The sequence below is a fragment of the Elephas maximus genome, chromosome 4 (assembly GCF_024166365.1).
Source record: "Elephas maximus indicus isolate mEleMax1 chromosome 4, mEleMax1 primary haplotype, whole genome shotgun sequence".
NCBI lineage: Eukaryota > Metazoa > Chordata > Mammalia > Proboscidea > Elephantidae > Elephas > Elephas maximus.
Genome location: NC_064822.1, coordinates 191,216,299 through 191,234,716, shown reverse-complemented (window position 1 = coordinate 191,234,716; position 18,418 = coordinate 191,216,299). Strand labels below are relative to the sequence as shown.

The following is an 18,418-nucleotide window of genomic DNA, read 5'->3' as shown; positions in this document are numbered from 1 at the left end:
CCCACTGATGGTGGGGACTGGCCTCTCTGGGCAGGCAAGTGTGGTCACTGGGACCACTCACTGCCGTGTCCCCGACAGCCACAGGACATTGTGGACAGAACCCCTGTGTCTGCCCAATGGTGCTGCCGTGAGGGGAGGAGGGAAGGACCTTCGCAGCATGTGGGGCGCTGCCCCCTGGGCTGCGGGGCCCCTCAGACTTTTGGCTCTAACCCCACCTTGGAGTCAGTGCCTTAACAGAGCCTCTCAGTGGCATTTGCATCTTAAAAGAGATCTCCGTGGAATTATTCTAGAAGGGACTGGAGGCCCCAGGGCTCCTGAGCCAGGAGACACTTGGGGGCTGGCAGCGAGTGGAGGTCCCTTGTCTGTGTCTCCTAGTACTGCTGTAACAGAAATACCACAGGTGCGTGGTTTGAGCGAACACAATTTTATTCTCACAGTCCTGGACGTTAGAAGTCTGATCAGGGTGCTGGCTCTAGGGGAAGGTGCTCTCTGATGGCTCTGGGGGATGGTCCTTGTCTCAGCTTCTGTAGCCCTGTGTTCCTCAGGGCCTTGACCATCTCTACGGGGCAGCTGTCTTCCCCGTTTGTGCTCACTTGTCTCTATGTTGCTCTTTTTTTAACCTCAAAAGTGATTTGTTGTAGGACACACCATCCACTGAATGGCCTTATTAACATAACAAAGAAAACTATTTCCCTCATTAACATAACAAAGAAAACTATTTCCAAATGGGATGACATCTATAGGCATAAAAACAACCAAACCCTTGGCCCTTGAGTGTAGGGACCCTATAGGTAGAGTAGAACTGCCCCATAGAGTTTCCAGGGAGCACCTGGTGGATTTGACCTTTTGGTTAGCAGCCGTAGCTCTTAACCACTATACCACCGGCGTTTCCAGGGGTTAGCATTCCTACACATATTTTGGGGACACACAATTCATTCCGTAACATCCCTCCAAGTCCCCTGCAGATGCCAGGGCCCCATATATGGAGGAAGGCTGGCCCCGTGGCAGCTGCTGGCCCCGTGGCAGCTGCTGGCCTGGGCTGGGCTGGCCTGGGGGACCACCCTGTCCCCTGTAGGCTGGAGGGCAGAGTGGACAGATATTACCACCACCAAGACACCTGCCCAGCCTCCACCCAGCAGCCCCTTTTTTTCTTGCCTCGATCCCCTGGATTTCTAGGCTCAAAGCCCTCTGTGTCTCCCACGTAGGGGTGCCTGAGAGCTGGGGGGACTCGGGAATTTTCCAACCTCACTTTGGGGCCCAGAGTTCTGAGTAATTGAGGGTTGCGCTTGCTTCCCTGGAGGCAGAAGGATGTATATAAACTGCCTTCCACTGGAGCTGGCTTTGTTGTTAACACATTTCCTCTTAAAGAGGTACAAATTATCAGCATTAAAACTTGAAATTCCCTCTTCTCATTAAGCCTCTGCCCAAACCCGTTACAGTGGAGTCATAGCGATCCTATAGGACAGACTAGAACTGCCCCATAGGGTTTCCAAGGAAAGGCTGGTGGATTCGGAGTACCGACCTTTTGGTTAGCAGTTGAGCTCTTAACCGCTGCGCCACCAGGGCTCCTAAGTCTCTGTAGGTAGTAATTATTTTCTCCCCAGGAAGTGTTCATTTAAAGTGTGAAAGGGTCGAGTTGACAGGGGGAGGTCGCCAGGCCACCTGTGCTCTGCTGGGAAGACCACGGCTGCGTCGTGCGTCGTTCGTGGTCACTGGAGCCCTCTAGGGCCCCACGTCCCTTGTCACAGGGGAGTGGAGTCTGCTCTGACTGTCCTACGGTGTTGTTGAAGAAGCAGGAGAGGTAATAGGTGTGTTATAGACTGAGTAAGGGGTTCCTGGGTGGCGCAGATTGTTAAGGGCTCAGCTACTAACCAAAAGGTTGGAGATTTGAGTCTACCCAGAGGCACCTTGGAAGAAAGGCCTGGCAGTCTACTTCTGAAAAATCAGCCACTGAAACCCTATGGATCGCAGCCCTACTCTGACACACGTGGGGTCGCCAGGAGTCAGAATCAACAGGACAGCAACTGGTTTTTTGTTCTTCTTTTAATGGATTAAATTGTGTCCCTCAAAAAGATACGTCGAAGTCTTAACTACCATCCCCATACCTGTGAACGTGACCTTGTTTGGGGAGAAGTAGCATTTTTCTTGCAACTGTTATCTGTTAATGAGGTCACATTGGAGCAGGGTGGGTAATCCTAATCTCTTGTAAGAGGGGAGAGCAGACGTGGGGACAAGGGTGGCTGGCAGCCCCCAGAACGAGGAGAGAGGCGTGGAGCAGTTTCACCCTCAGTGCCTCAAGGGAATCCACACAGCCTTCACCCAGATTTGGACTCCCAGACCTCGGAACTGTGAGAGAATAAATTCCTGTCCTTGAAAGCACCCACCGTGTGGTACTTGTTACTGCAGCCCACAGACACTGATACAAAGTAATAATAGCAAAGGTTTATGTAGCTCTGGGAATCCTCACCTGTTTCGTTGATGAGGAAACTGAGGCACAGAGGTTAAGTAACTTGCCGAGAGGAAGTGGGTGGCAGCAGAGCAGGATTGTCCTTGGTCACGGCGAGCACCTTGTGACCCAAAACCCAGTGCCCAGTCTGGTCCCCTCCTCACTCGGTGTCTCAGGGACATCACACAGGTGAGCACGCCCTCTTTCTTGAAGCCCCCTCTTTCCCGATATCCCCATGGTTAGGCTCCTGGTCCCTCCGCCCCGCCTATCTGTTTACCTAGATGTCTGCCTTTGTCTGCACTCTTCGAACCCATCACATCCCAAAACGACTTCCTCATCCCCAAGCAGTGGATGACCTCACCTCCTCCCCAAGTTACTGTCCTGGGAACGGTGTCACTGTGGGAGACAGAACCCTTCCCTCTGCCTCTTTTCTCCTACTGATCAGTCTACCTGTTTCATTTAAAGAATTTTTCTTGTTGTTTGGAAATAGTTCACGTGCGTGAAATACCATGATAGACTTCTGTGTGGTGCGTTCTTGTTGGCTGCCGCTGAGTCAGCTCCAACTCGTGGCAACCCCACGCGGCAGAGTAGAACTGCTCCATGGAGTTTTCAAGGCTGTGACATTTCAGAACAGATCACCGGGCCTGGCTTCCGAGGTGCCTCTGAGTGGGTTCCAACTGCCAACCTCTCAGCTGGTAGTCAACCACTTAGCCTGTTGTGCCGTGTGGTATAAAGGATAACAACAAACCTCTGTGTCTTACTCATCTAGTGCTGCCGTAACAGAAATACCACCAGTGGATGGCTTTAACGAAGAGAAAATTTTTTTCTCACAGTCTAGTAGGTTAAAAAAAAAAAAAAAAAAAAGTCCAAATTCAGGGCATCAGCTCCAGGGGAGGCTTTCTCCCTCTGTTGGCTCTGGAGGAAGGTCCTTGTCCTCAATCTTCCCCTGGTCGAGGAGCTTCTCAAGCGCAGGGACCCTGGGTCCAAAGGACGCGCTCTGCTCCTGGTGCTGCTTTCTTGGTGGTCTGAGGTCCCCCTCTCTGCTTGCTTCCCTTTCCTTTTTATCTCTTGAGAGAGAAAAGGTGGTACAGGCCACACCCCAGGGAAACTCCCTTTACCTTGGATCAGGGAGGTGACCTGAGTAAGGGTGGTGTTACAATCCCACCCTAATCCTCTTAACATAAAATTACAATCACAAAATGGAGGACAACCACACAGTACTGGGACTCATGGCCTAACCAAGTTGATACATTTCTGGGGGATGTAATTTAATCCATGACACTCTGTGTGCCTGTGCCTAGCTAGTACCATAGAACTTTCCATACCCCGAGGCCCTCCATGTGCCAAGTCACACCCCTCTTGTTCTTCCAAGGGAATTTTGGGGTATTTTTCCTTCACTTTTCATTTTGGTTGATGGTACATGTTGTGAGGCATACAGAATATAATGGTCCGTGGTCCCTTATCTGCTATTCCAAAATACAAAAAGCTCTGAAAACAAAAGCGAGTTTTGTAAAAATCCATTTGACGGCAAAACTGGACCCAAACCAGCATGAAACAATTGACAGTTTTTATCCTAATAATGTGAATATTCACGTGTTGCTGCAGAAAGATTATGCATTTGATTGTGGGACCTGCTGTTGTGTTGTTGTTGCCGTCCAGTTGCCTCCAATCCATGGAGACTTTATGTATGACAGAACAAAATGTTGCCCGTTCCTGCGCCATCGTCGTGATCACTGGCATGTACGAGCCTGTTGTTGAGGCTGTTGTGTCAATCCATATCATGAAAGGTTTCCTTCGTTTTCGCTGACCCTCGCCTTTATTAGACATCACGTCCTTTTCTAGTGATTGGTCTTTCCTGATGGATCCAAAGTAAGCGAACTGAAGTCACCGTCCTCACTTCTAAGGAGCGTTCTGGTTGTATTTCTTCTCAGACTGATTTGTTCACTCTTCTGGCGGTCCACGGTATCTTCACTATTCTTTGCCAACACCACAGTTTGAATGCGTCAGTTCTTCTTCTGTTTTCCATTTACATCGTCCAGCTTTCCCATGCATATGAGGGGATGGAAAACACCATGGGTTGGGTCAGGTGCACCATTTACTTTTCGAAAAAAAAAGGTCTGAATTCTAAACCCTTCTGATCCTCAGGGTTTCAGATAAGAGATTAGGGACATATGTGTTGTTAAGTCGTGTCTGTTTCTGGAGATTATGTAAACAGCGCTATCATATAAACACCACTCTGGAGTTGATACAAATGATGCCATTCTGTGTTCACTCAGTGTCTCTATCCATGTGCCGAGTTGTAGCTCATTCATCTTCATTGCTGTGTGGTATTCTGTCACGTGAATATACCACACTTAATCTGTTACACCGCTTGGGGTGTCCTTGTGTGTGTCTCCTGGCACAAGCAGACAAGGCTTTCCCTGGGGTTATGTAGCTTTCATGGAATTGCTGGTCATCGAGCTTGGGAGTGTCCACTCCATTAGGTAAAACCAGCTGTTTGAAAGAATGAGAGAACTAGTTCACATTCCCACCGCCTCTGGACAAACCTTCCTTCTTGTTACTCATCCTTGCCACTGTTTGTTGGTCTTTGACTTAATTTTTGCCAATCTAAACAAAAAACCCGTTGCCGTTAAGTTGATTCCGACTGGACAGAGTAGAACTGCCCCATCAAGTTTCCAAGAAGTGCCTGGTGGATTCGAATTGCCGACATTTTGGTTAGCAGTCAAAGCACTTAACCACTACGCCGCCAGGGTTTACCAGCCTGGTGGGTGTTAAATGATACCTCATAGTGGTTTCAATTTGCATTTCTCAGGTTACTAATGATGTTGAGCAGCTATTTATTTGTTTTAGGGTCATATATATCTTCCAGTCCATGGCTTGTCTCATCATCAATTATATGTGATTTTCTCTCTCGAGTTCTTATTTTTCATGTAGTCAAAATTATACATTTTTTTTCTTTATGGCAGTGCTTTATGTGTCTTGTTTAAGAAATTATTACCTACCTCAAAATTATAAAAATAATTTTGTATGATCTCTTCTAAAAAAGGTTTTTGGTTCACATTTAAGCCCTTTATTCACATGGAATTGGTTTTTTAATGTTTGGTGTGAGGTGGGATTCCGACTGCATCTTGCCCTTCGTGTAGATCACTGGTCGTCTCGGGACCATTTGTGGAGAAGTTCCTCTTCCAGTTGCCAATTGTGTCACGCATCACGTTTTCATGTACGTGTTGGTCTGTCTCTGGGCTCTGCTGTCCATCTGTCTCTTGGTCTGCAAATAGCAACTTTAATTCCCCTTCACCAAGTAAGGTGACATATACACAGGTCCCAGGGGTTAGGGTGCAGACATCTTTTTAGGTCCCTATTCAGCCTAACACGTGTGTTTTTGTTGTGTGCTGCTGAGTCGATTCCAACTCATAGTGACCCTATAGGACAGAGTAGAACGCCCCATAGGGCTTTCTAAAAAAAATTTAAAGCTTTCTAGGCTTTAATTTTTATGGGAGCAGATCAGCAAGTCTTTTCTCCCACAGAGCAGCTAGTGAATTTGAACCACTGACCTTTCGGTTAGCAGCTGAACATTTAACCATCGCGCCACCAGAGCTCCTTCTAGCACACATAGCCATGGGAAAAGATAATTTATAAAAGTACCACGTAACAACAGAAGTTAGCTTCCCGCTCACCTATCCCGTAGCCGCCCACGGTCCCACTTCCTCCCAGAGGCAGCCACCATTTCCTGTTCCTTGTGAACCCTCTGGAGGAGACTGCTTTGACCTCTGAGGACGTTTTCGCCTGAAGAATGGGGTGTCTGGATGAGGAGGAGCTGGTGGCATCTGCCAACTGGGTGACGATGGCATTTCTGGAACTGGAGCCTGGAATGATGCTATCCAGCTCCCGTCCTTCCCAGGCCCTCGGCCAGTGGTGAGCTGTTTCTGAGCAGCTGTGAATATGGAGACTTCACCGGGCTCTGAGCAGGGTTCAGCGGCCTTTGAGGTTGGGTTGGATTGGGTTGGGTTGGATTGGGATGGATTGATTTGGATTGGGTTGATTTGAATTGGGTTGGTTTGGGATAGGCTGGGCTGTGCTGTGTTAAATTAGGCTGGGCTGCGTTGAGTTGGGCTGAGCTGGTATGTTTGCTAACATCTCATCTATATTTCCCATAGCTTTCCTGGGCTGGTGGTTCATTGACTGGTCTGGGGCTAGAGGACATATGGGGTTCTTTTGGTGGGTATTCATGGGCCACATTGTCATGCCAGAGGGTATCATTTGGTTTAGAAAGAGGAGCTCACTAGTTTTTCAAAATTCATTCTTGCATTTAATCTTTGCCTCAGGGAACTTGGCCAGCTTTCTTAGAATGGGAACAGAAAGGTGGCAGGGAAGAGCCGGCCTGGACAAGCCCAGCTGGCAGCGCAAGGCCCAGACAGTAGCGGCCGGGGAGGCGTGGAGTCCTGGGCCAGCCTGGCAGTGGTGGGGTGACTGAGCACAGGACCCCAGGCCCTGCTGCTTCCCAGGCTCTTGGTACTTTCAAGTGGGAAGAAGAGTCCAGAAATGTCTGTGTCATTTCCTAAAGCAGGAGTTCTCGACTGGATACGATTTTGCCCTCCTCTGTTTCATGGGGATATTTATCCATGTTGGGCATGTTTGGTTGTCACAATTGGGGGGTGGCTCGTACTGGCATCTCATGGGTAGAGGCCACGGATGCTGCTCAACATCCTACAGCAGACAGGATGGCACCTGTCCCAACAGACAGTGGTGCAGCCCTGCATGTCTACAATGCCATGTGGGGAAACCCTGCCCAGGAACTCCTGTGAGTGCTTTTCTTCTCCCAGTCTTAAAATTGAGAAGGAAACACTCGACATTTCTGAAGCTGAAAGAACTGAAGAAAAAATTCAAGCCTCAAGTTGTAATATTAAAGGTTTCTATGGGCAAACTCCCAAAAATCCTCACAACTGGGGTAATAAGCAACATGATGAGAAATGGAGAAAAGATTGAAGTCGTCAAGGATTTCATTTTATTTGGACCCACGATCGATCAACAGCCATGGAAACAGCAGTCAAGAAATCAGAAGATGCATTGCTCTGGGCAAATCTGCTGCAAAAGACCTTTTTAAAGTGTTGAAAAGCAAAGACGTCCCCTTGAAGACTAAGGTGCACCTGACCCAAGCCACGGTGTTTTCAGTCACCTCACATGCACATGAAAGTTGGACAATGAATAAGGAAGACCAAAGAAGAGTTGACACCTTTGAATTGTGGTGTTGGAGAAGAATAATGAATATACCATGGACTGCCAAAAGAACAAACCTGACTTGGAAGAAGCATAATCAGAATGTTCCTTGGAAGCAAGGACGGTGAGAGTTCGTCTCATTACTTTGGACTAAAGGACCAAATGAACCAGAGACGCCACCAGCCTGAGACCAGAAGAACTAGATGGTGCCTGGCTACCACCAATGACTGCCCTTCCGGGGAACACAACAGAGAGTCCTGGACAGAGCAGGAGAAAAATGTAGAACAGAATTCAAATTCACGTAAAAAGACCAGATGGGGGAACGTGCCGTCACGTTGTGGGGATTGCTACTAATGTCACACAACAATATGTGTATACATTTTTGGATGAGAAATTAACTTGAGCTGTAAACTTTCACCTAAAGCACACACACACACAAAAGATGGAAGGAATACACAGAGTCACGGCACCAAAAAGAATTGGTAGATGTTCAGCCATTTCAGGAGGTAGCATATGACCAAGAACCAGTGGTACTGAAGGAAGAAGTCCGATCTGCACTGAAGGTATTGGCGAGAAACAAGGCTCCAGGAATTGATGGAACACAGTTGAGATGTTTCAGCAAATGGATGCAGCGCTGGAAGTGCTCACTCGTCTATGCCAGGACATTTGGAAGACAGCTACCTGGTCAACCAACTGGAAGCGATCCATATTTGTGCCCATTCCAAAGAAAGGTGATCCAACAGAATGTGGAAATTTTCGAATGGCATCATTAATATCACACACAAGTAAGGTTTTTCTAAAGATAATTCAAAAATGGTTACAGCAGTACATCGACAGGGAACTGCCAGAAATTCAAGCCAAATTCAGGAGAGGATGTGGAACCAGGGATGTCGTTTCTGATGTCAGATGGATCCTGGCTGAAAGCAGAGAATGCCAGAAGGTGGTGGTGGTGTAGGTGCCCTCGAGTCGGTTCTGATGCATAGTGACCCTATGCACAACAGAAAGGTGTTTACCTGTATTTTATTGACTATGCAAAGGCATTTGTTTGGATCATAATAAATTATTGATAACATTGCAAAAAATGGGCATTCCAGAACACTTAATTGTGCTCTTGAGGAACCTGTAAGTAGACCAAGAGACATTCGTTCGAACAGAACAAGGGGGTACTGCATGGTTTAAAATCAGGAAAGGTGGGTGTCAGGGTTGTATCCTTTCACCATACCTATTCAAGCTGTATGCTGAGCAGATAAGTCGAGAAGCTGGACTGTATGAAGAAGAACGGGGCATCAGGATTGGAGGAAGACTCACTAACAACCTGTGTTATGCAAATGACACAACCTTGCTTGCTGAAAGTGCAGAGGACTTGAAGCACTTACTAATGAAGATCAAAGACCACAGCCTTCAGTATGGATTGCACCTCAACATAAAGAAAACAAAAATCTTCACAACTGGACCAACAAGCAACATCATGATAAATGGAGAAAAGTCTGAAATTGTCAAGGATTTCGTTTTACTTGGATCCACAATCAACACCATGGAAGCAGCAGTCAAGTAATCAAAGAACATATTGTATTGGGCAAATCTGCTGCAAAGGACCTCATGAAAATGTTGAAAAGCAAAGATATCACTTTGAGGACTAAGGTGCGCCTGACCCAAACCATGATATTTTCAGCCGCCTCATATGCACATGAAAGCTGGACAATGAGTAAGGAAGACTGAAGAAGAATTGACACCTTTAAATTACATTGTTGGTGAAGAATATTGAATATACCAGGAACCTGCCAGAAGAATGAACAAGTCAGTTTTGGAAGAAGTACAGCCAGAATGCTCGTTAGCAGCGAGGGCGGTCCGACTTTGTCTCACATGCTTCGGACATGTTATCAGAAGGCACCAATCCCCGGAGAAGGACATCATGCTGGGTAATGTAGAGGGTCAGTGGAAAAGAGGCAGGCCCTCAGCAAGATGGATCGACACAGTGACTGCAACAATGGGCTCAAACGTAGCCAGGGTTGTAAAGATGAAGCAGGACCGGGCCGTGTTTCGTTCTGTTGTTCACAGGGTCACTGTGAGCCATAACTGACTCAATGGCACCTAACAGCTACAATACTCTTAACAAAAAAACCTTATTTCAAGCCCGTTGATGGCCTGTCGTCCTCAGACTAGGAGTTTAGTATTGATCTCTAGACTTTTGGATTCCTGTTCAGCAAAAAAATCCCTCTCTATTGTTAAATTTGTCGTTAGTTGCCGTCGAGTCAGCTCTGACTCGTGGTGATCCCAGGTACAACATAACGAAACGTTGCCCAGTCCTGTGCCACCTTCAGGATCATTGATGTGCTTGCGTCCATCGTTTTGGCCACTGTGCATTTTGAGTGCCTTCCCTCCTGAGAGGCTCATTTTCCTGCACTGTATCAAACAATATTCTATTGGCTGATTTTTGGAAGTAGATTGCCAGGCCTTTCTTCCTAATCTGTCTTAGTCTGGAAGCTCCTCCGAAACCTGCCCACCATGGGTGACCTTGCTGGTAATTTGAAATACCAGTGGCATAGTTTCCACCACCATCACAGCAACAACACACAAGCCATCAAAGTACAACAAACTGACAGGTGGTGGGTTGTTAAGTTAGTACTTGAAATACGAAGAAAAATAAGGCCAACAAAAGGTTCCTGATCAAACTTTCTGTACGGTCCAGGTTGGAGCCCGAGGTGGCTGGTTGTGTTTTCACTAAAAGTATGTGAACCAATTCCCCACGCACAGGAGGTTTATTTCCCAATGTTTGGTTTACAAGGTAAACAAGCAAAGCTGACTTTAACTCCACCCAAGCCGGTAACTCAGCGATTTTATGGTGAGTGAGTTCAGTCATCTTCAAGGTTAGAGGGGTGCTTCCAGCTCTTTGAAGTCAAAGGCGGCTCAGCTCTGCTACCATGACTTCTGTTCCTCTCCTCTGAGTTCACTCGCCGTCTTGGTTTTAAGGAAACCATTCTTTTTTATTGTCGTTCTTAAAAATATACACAGCAAAGCATACACCGAGGGAAACCATTCTTAAAATGCCTTTTAACATAAATTTCTCCTTTTGGATAATCTTTCCCAAAATAAAGCTAATTTTTATCGAGTCAGTCTTTAGCTCTTAAATGAAAGCGCTCATTCTTTATCTTGATAAGCTTCCACTTTCGAAAAGTAGGTGCCCACAAAGTTGGTAGCTTGGGGTTGGGCCAGCTGCTTCAAGGAGTGACTAAATCTTCCTGTGGGGTGATGGAGCCTGTTATGATCTCAACCTTCCGGAAGATTCCATCAAGCCTAGAAATGGCGGGCTGTGCTTCCATGGAATAACTTGGTAGTGTGAAATTTCGAAGTAGGTACTAACTTTCCTCTTGGGTTAGGAGCTTTATTTTATACATGAAATCAGGAGAGAGAACATTGCTGAATTGATGCTATCGGAGATCACATGATTTGACTGTAAATAGTAAACGTGGGAGCGGTATTGAGAAGGCGGCTCTTAGGTGTCTGTTTTTTCATTTCTCCTCATTTTTGGCGCTACCTGAGCTGGGTATTTTCTAAAAAATGGAATGTTTATCTGGACTCATTTGGGCCTCAGGGTCTGGAGATGTGATTTCTTCTCGCACACCGCCTTTCTGTGTCTTTTGAGAGAATCCTCTTGTCATTTCTAGAATTTTTGTTCTGGAAGGAAGGAAGGGATGCTGGATAAATAAGCATGTCTTGGAAACAGAATAAAGGTGCGAGACAACATTGAATATTTTATTTGAATAGTTGTGCATCTGAAGCTCTAAAACGTTTCAGAAGAGCGTTAGAGTGCTCCTTGTTCGCCGACTGCGTTTTCCAAGTGCTGGCCAGCACATTTCCGGTCCACCAGCTCCTGGGCCCTGCTGTCAAGGAGGCGTTTGTTGTCCTTCACTAGCAGATCAGACGGGAACAGGACAGGTGAAAGCACTGGCCGGGAACCTGCGCCTGGGCTCCTCCTGCAGAGCTGGTTTGGGGCTCTCCCACCTCTGTCCTTAAAAGAAAAAATCCAAACCTGTTGCTAGGGAGTCAATTTGACTCAAAATGACCCGAGGGGATGGAATAGAGCTGCCTTGTAGAGCTTCCAAGGCTGTAAATCTTTACAGAAGCGGCCTGTCCCATCTTCCTCCCATGGAGCAGCTGGTGGGTTTGAACGACTGACCTTTTGGTTAGCAGCTGAGCACTTAACCTTTGCACCACCAGGGCTCCTTGCCCACCTCCTTAGGCCTGTTGCAGTTACAGGTAGTAATTTTAAATGTCTTGCCACAGATTGTCGTGTTTGGTTGGGGTTGTTAACGACAGGAGCAGCACTTTGCGGGTGTCAGATGCTTGCCTCGTGTTCTGTAGTGTGTCATGTAATTCCGCAGCACCCTGGTCGGGGGCATAACTGTTCCTGCTTATGCTTGACAGATGGGCCAGTGAGGCCTAGTTATCCTGGGTACAAGTGGGGGCTGGGGTTGCTGGCCTGAGCTCTCCCGACACTGGGCCAAACTGCAGAAATATCTCTGCATACCATGTAAAATTTTTTCTGAAAGGTGTCTCTTGCACCCAGATCCCCTGATGTGGGGCACCTACTTGTGTAACAAAGAGCTGGTGTTTTGCACAAAGTTGGACTCTTGCTGAAGGTGTATTTGTACTTTGTCATTGTTAGGTGCCATTGAGTCGATTCTGACTATAGCGGCCCCATGTGACAGAGTACAACTGCCCCGTAGGGTTTCCTAGGCAGTTATAGGAGGAGCCCTGGTTAAGCAGTGGTTAAGTGCTCAGCTGCTAACCGAAAGGTCTGTGGTTCAAACCCACAGACCGATGTGGCAGTCTGTTTCCATAAAGACTAAAACCCTTCAGTTAGCAGTGGAGCGCTTAACTGCTGCCCCACCAGAGCTTCCTGTTTGTAGTTTGCAGGGCATGTAATGGTTAAGTGCTACGTGCTAACCAAAAGGTCAGCGGTTCGAATCCACTAGGCACTCCTTGGAAACCCTATGGGGCAGTTCTGCTCTGTTCTATACGGTTGCTACGAGTTGGAATCGGCTCGACGGCACTGGGTTTGGTTTTGGTTTTTTGGGTGGTATATTCCAGTGTGTCTGAGAGTGTGTGTCGGGGGGGTACGTGCTAATCAAGCACACAGATGTGAAGCCTGCTGCTCTCCCTCTGCACGTTCTTGAGGTCGAAGCTGAAGCAGGTGTGTCCCTGAGGGACTGTGGGGAAGCCAGGAAGAGAGCATTTGAGCCCAATGCAGCGCGAGCCTACAGGATTTGGGATTTGGGATTTGGGATTCGAGCAGAGCCCTGCCAGATAAGGGAGGAGGGAATCCTGGGGTAAACTCACCCCAGCCGGCCCCTCGGGCTCTCAGGAGTAGAGCTGCCCACTGGGTCCAGAGGGGACTGTGGCATTCAAGGACAGGCCAGAGTGGGTGTTTCCTCTCGTGATGGGAGGCCCTCCCTTCAGAGGCCAGGAAGGGTATGTTTGCTTTTTGAAAAAGCTGTGTGTGTTTTGAGCTGGGCTGGGCTACTTTTCAATAGTGTTGAGTGTTCAGTGTTCGTTTTAGCACTTACATGTGAGAACCACAGCAGAGAAAACATGGGGGAGGGGCGCGGAGGGTGCCTTACGGGTGTTCTCTGAGCTTCCCCATCCCGAGCTGTTCTGGAGTCTTGGGCCAGTAGCGTCTGTCACCTGCTGGGTGTGGGGGCTGGCCATGCTGACCTGGGTGCACCCTGCAGGCAGGTGGGAGGGTCGCTCACAGCGGGGAGATGTCAGGCAGCTCACACTCAGGCCTAGCTGCGCCTGTGAGGGGCTCAAAGATGGAGAAGGGGGACTAGGAGATGGGGTGGGGGGGCTGAAATCATCTTAGGTGAAGGATGCACCATGGGCAAAGGGGCTCCTGTGGTTAACTGCAGAGTGTTCTGGGCCAGGGGCCAGCTGGTAGACCACTCCTCCCCAGTGCAGGAGCTTGGGTGGCCCCCTATAGTGGGGTGAATGGTGTCCCCCCAAATTATGTCCACATCGTAACCCCTAGATCCTTGTTTGAAAATAGGATCTGTGTAGATGAAATTAACTTCAGGATCTCAAGGTGAGCTCATCCTGGATTTCCCAGGTGGACCTCAATCCAGTGCAAGGGGTCCTTACAGGAAATAGGCAGAGGGAGACCAGGTAGACCTCAATCTACTGCCTGGGGTCCTTACAGGAGATAGGCAGAGGGAGACCAGGTGGACCTCAATCTACTGCCTGGGGTCCTTACAGGAGACAGGCAGAGGGGGACTAGACATACAAAGGAGAAGGCATAAAAAGACAGAGACAGAGATTGGGGCCATGTGACCAAAGAACACTTGTGGCCAGGAGCCCTGGAGGTGCAAAGGTTCAGTGTTCAGCTGCTAACCAAGAAGTCAGTGGTTTGAACCCACCATTTGCTCTGAGAGAGAAAAGACCTGGCGCCCTGCTCCTGTGAAGATTTCAGCCTGGGAAACCCTATGGGGCAGTTCTGCTGTGTCACATGGGGTCTCTATGAGTCAGAATCCATGGACCAGCAACAGCAGCAGGAGAGTGGTGTGGAACACATTAACCAACCCCGCCATACCTGGATTTGGGACTTCCGGCCTCCAAAACTGTGACAGGAGAAATTCCTGTCATTTTAAGCCACGCAGTTTGTAGTACTTTGTGCAGGCAGCCTGAGGACACTGAGACACCCCCAGGAGAGGAGTCAGGGGTGGGCTGAGGGCACAGGGGCCGGCTTGGGGCCGATGGGGCCGGGCCCTTGGGGCAGGGGAGAGCGGCAGCTCCTGGACACGGTAGGGGCTGGGGCTGCCTTTTGGGGGCTGGCTGGCTGGGACCCCAGTGCTCACTGTCCCAAGACCTGGGGGTCCAACAAGGGAGGGGTGTGCTGGGACACTCTGCCCCAGCAAATGGAGGTGACGTGTGTTGGAAACAGCAGGGCATGGCTTTGGGTTCCAAATGAGAAACCACAGTGTGGGTGCCTTGGAGGACAGGAGGGACACAGGAGAGCGAGGGGCAGCGGCTGAGCCCCATCACCCTGCTCCCCTAGTGCCCTGCTCACTGGCCCCAAGAGCAAAGGCAGGCAGCACTTCAGTTTCTGTAAAATTCCTGCCTTGCCCACAATGCCCGTATGTGAGCCTCCTCCTGGCCCAAGGGACACTCCTCCCCCTGCCCTTGGGTGGTGGTGTCCCAGGCCTGGCAATACTGCTTGTCCACCCCGCCATTACCACCACAGGGGGTGAACTCGGCGCAGGTTCTTAGTCTGGTGGCTGTTGCCCAGAGGGGAGAGAAACCAGAGCCTCCAGGTAGTGGGCTGAGAACATCGCACCTGTTGTCTAGCCTCAAAGAAAGGCCCACAGAGAGATGCAGAAAGCCGCTTCAAAGGCCCCAGGCTTTGAGTGCGAGGCGCCAGGAGTCCACATGGGCAGGGTCGTCAGCCATGGTGATGAGAGGCCAGCTGGCTGATCTGTGGAGGCCTCAGGCAGGGACAGGAGCCGATGCCTTTGTCTCCAACCAGCTGAAGAGCAGGTAACACCCTGTGGGCAAGCATACAGTGGCCTCGGGAGGATGGTCAGGACTCACTGGGACATCGGGCTGTGTGGCACACCGTCTCGCCGGCACTGGCTATAGAACAGAGGTTCCCCCTCCCCCCGCTGAGATCGCGGTGTGTGTGGGACAGAGTGGCGAAGACCCATGGTGGGTACATTTATACGCAGGTCACCGCTCTCCTGGGCTCCAGCTGCGACTCCAGGGGCCTGTGGGCACCATCACAGTGTTGCCGCAAGACCCAGCGTGCTTCACGTGTTGGAAAAACCAGGTGGTCACTGGTGGCTTTAGCAAACAGAATTTTATTTTCTCATTTTCTCTCGAGGCTGAAAGTGTGTGTGTGTGTAATCTGCTCTTTTTATAGCTCAGCAGTGATTAGCTTTAGAGCCCCACCCTGCCCAGGTATGATCTATTTAACATAACAAAGAGAACTCCATTTCCAAACCAGAGCACAGCCACAGGTGTAGGGTTAGGACCCCACACGAATTTGGGGGACACAGTTCAATCCACAGCAATACTACGGTGCGTTTGTCACAATTGAGAGACCAGTATCTACGCACTGTTGTCAACTCAAGTCCATGCTTTGTTCAGATCGCCTTAGTTTTCCCCAATATCCGTGTTCTGTCCCAGGATCCCACATGGCATGCAGTCCTCACGTCTCAGGCTCCTCTGGGCTGTGACAGTTCCTCACTTTCCTGTTTTTTTGGAAGGAAGAGGCTGTTGAGTGTCCACTCTGTGCTCTGTGGAAGCTGGAGACACATCTGTGGGACTTTGTCTTAAAGCTTCTGGGTTTTATGCCAGGCTTAGAAGTACCTTTTCCACACCAAGGTTAAAACTTTATTATCTTTAATTTTTAGATTTACCTTGCTGGGGTTATCGTGAGGACCAAATGGAATAATAGGTGCCGTGCGCGGGTCTGACGTGAGTGCTGGCTGGGCAGCAGGGTTGTTAGCGAGGTGGAAGCCAGGCTCACCACCAACCGAGCTTGTGTTCTTGGATATGAAAGGCAGCTTCTCTGTGCCTCAGTTTCCCTCACCTGTGAAATAAGAGTAATGCTGGTGCCCCTGGAATCTCAGGTTGGCTGGGGTAACCCAACCAAGCGCATGCCTGTGGTTGTGAGCTCTGAAGGGGTTCCGTTCTCCGTTGTTTAGACAAGTTAGTGACTCATAATCCCTGCCCAGTATGATTCATGGCTCCCAGGCACCTGAGACAAGTACAGTCCGAGGTGAGGAAGCCTTTGTAGCATTTACCCCTGTTACTTTCAGAGCTTTGTGTCTGCTGCTGTGCCCTTGTCGGGGGCTGTGGTACTTCGCTGGTGTTGAAGTGATGTGGTGGGCCTCCAGGTCTCCTCACCTGGCCAAGAAAAAAAAAGAGCTGCCATCAAGCCAACTTTGACATCTGGTGACCCTATATGTGCCAGAGTAGAACTGTGCTCCATACAGTTTTCAGTGGCTGATCGTTCGGAAGTAGGTTGCCAGGCCTTTCTTCCGAGGTGCCTCTGGGGGAACTCAAACCTCCAACTTTTCCATTAGCACTCAGCTGTACGAGTCCACCCAGAGGCTCCTGGAAAGAAAGGCCTGGCAATCTACTTCCCAAAAATCAGCTACTGAAGACCCTGTGGAACACAGTTCTACTCTGACACACATGAAATCTCCAGGAGTCTGGGGCCAACTTGATGGCAGCTAACAACAAGAAGAAAAGTAAAACCCATCAACAGAGTGTAGGCCAAGGCTGTTCCCCAGGCAGGACCAAAGGGGGCTTCCTGGATGCCGGGGGTTTGAGTTGGCAGAGGGGAGGTGGTGGGGGGGGGGTGGTCTGCTGCAGGCTGGAGCAGGTGCAGAGGACGTGGATCACGGGCTCTGTCCCCATGTGTCTGGAGCGGAGTGTGTGAGAGGGGGTCTCTGGGCAGTGAGGGGCTGAATCATGGTGGTCATTGGGGTGCCCTGCTGGGCAGTTTGGGGATCCACTGAGGGCTTCCGCACAGCAGAGTGACCTGATCAGACTGCCCTTTAGGAAGTGGGTACAGGTCAGTGGGTCAGTTGGAAAGAGTGAGACCCAGGCTGGGAAAGGTGTTGGAGGTCAGGGCGGCAGCAGTGGGTGGGATGGGACAGCAGGGAGATGGGGGCGGGGTGCCCAGCATGGACAGAGCATGTCTGAGGCTTTCCTGGGGGGCGGTGGGTGGAGTCCGTGACTCCCAGGCACCCAAGTGACCCCGACTTTCCTCTGTCCTGCAGACGGCATCCACAGCGTCACAGCAGTCTGCACCCTGCGCGTCACCATCATCACGGACGACATGCTGACCAACAGCATCACGGTCCGCCTGGAGAACATGTCTCAGGAGCAGTTCTTATCCCCGCTGCTCGGCCTCTTCGTGGAGGGCCTGGCGGCCGTGCTGTCCACCGCCAAGGACGACGTCTTCATCTTCAACATCCAGAACGACACCGACGTGCACTCCAACATCCTGAACGTGACCTTCTCGGCGCTGCTGCCGGGTGGCGGGCGCGGCCGCTTCTTCCCGTCGGAGGACCTGCAGGAGCACATCTACCTGAACCGCACGCTGCTGACCACCATCTCGGCGCAGCGCGTGCTGCCCTTCGACGACAACATCTGCCTGCGGGAGCCCTGCGAGAACTACATGAAGTGTGTGTCGGTGCTGCGCTTCGACAGCTCTGCCCCCTTCATCAGCTCCACCACCGTGCTCTTCCGGCCCATCCACCCCATCACCGGCCTGCGCTGCCGCTGCCCGCCCGGCTTCACTGGTGACTACTGCGAGACCGAGATCGACCTCTGCTACTCCAGCCCCTGTGGCGCCCACGGCCGGTGCCGCAGCCGCGAGGGCGGCTACACCTGCGAGTGTCTGGAGGACTACACAGGTAGGGCCGGGGGCGGGCGCTCACCTGCGGGCCGGGGGAGGCTCAGGCTGTGGGGTCCCCCCACGCAGAGTGGCCTGGCGCTCACCTTTGCTTTGCACAGGGGCTCCCAGTTCACACTTGGTGGTTTCCTTTGTCTTCTCCTGGGGGAAGGGTCAAAGGGCAGATGGAGGGGGCTGAGTTGTCAGCTCCATGAACGTGAAATGGCTTCAGAAGTAGCATTCTTTCCCTGGCAGATGAGCTGGAAGGAGCTGCTTCCTGACAGCCACTCCGAGGTCTCATTCATCTTCACTGTGTATCTTAGTGGAAGCCCCTGGGTGGTACAGTGAACACACTC

The 18,418-nt window shown here is 50.2% G+C and overlaps 1 protein-coding gene across 4 annotated transcripts in view; it reads left to right on the top strand.

The window, feature by feature from the left end:
- CELSR1 (cadherin EGF LAG seven-pass G-type receptor 1) overlaps nucleotides 1-18,418 on the top strand; it is a 195,322-nt gene that overhangs the window by 54,907 nt on the left and 121,997 nt on the right. For all 4 annotated transcript variants that reach the window (XR_007517446.1, XM_049884670.1, XM_049884669.1 and 1 more), the window contains exon 2: nucleotides 17,446-18,084. Coding sequence is in view for 3 of the 4 variants with exons in the window: in XM_049884670.1 (XP_049740627.1) it covers nucleotides 17,446-18,084 (639 nt within the window). In the remaining variant the exon portion in view is untranslated. The remainder of the gene's footprint in view (nucleotides 1-17,445; nucleotides 18,085-18,418) is intronic.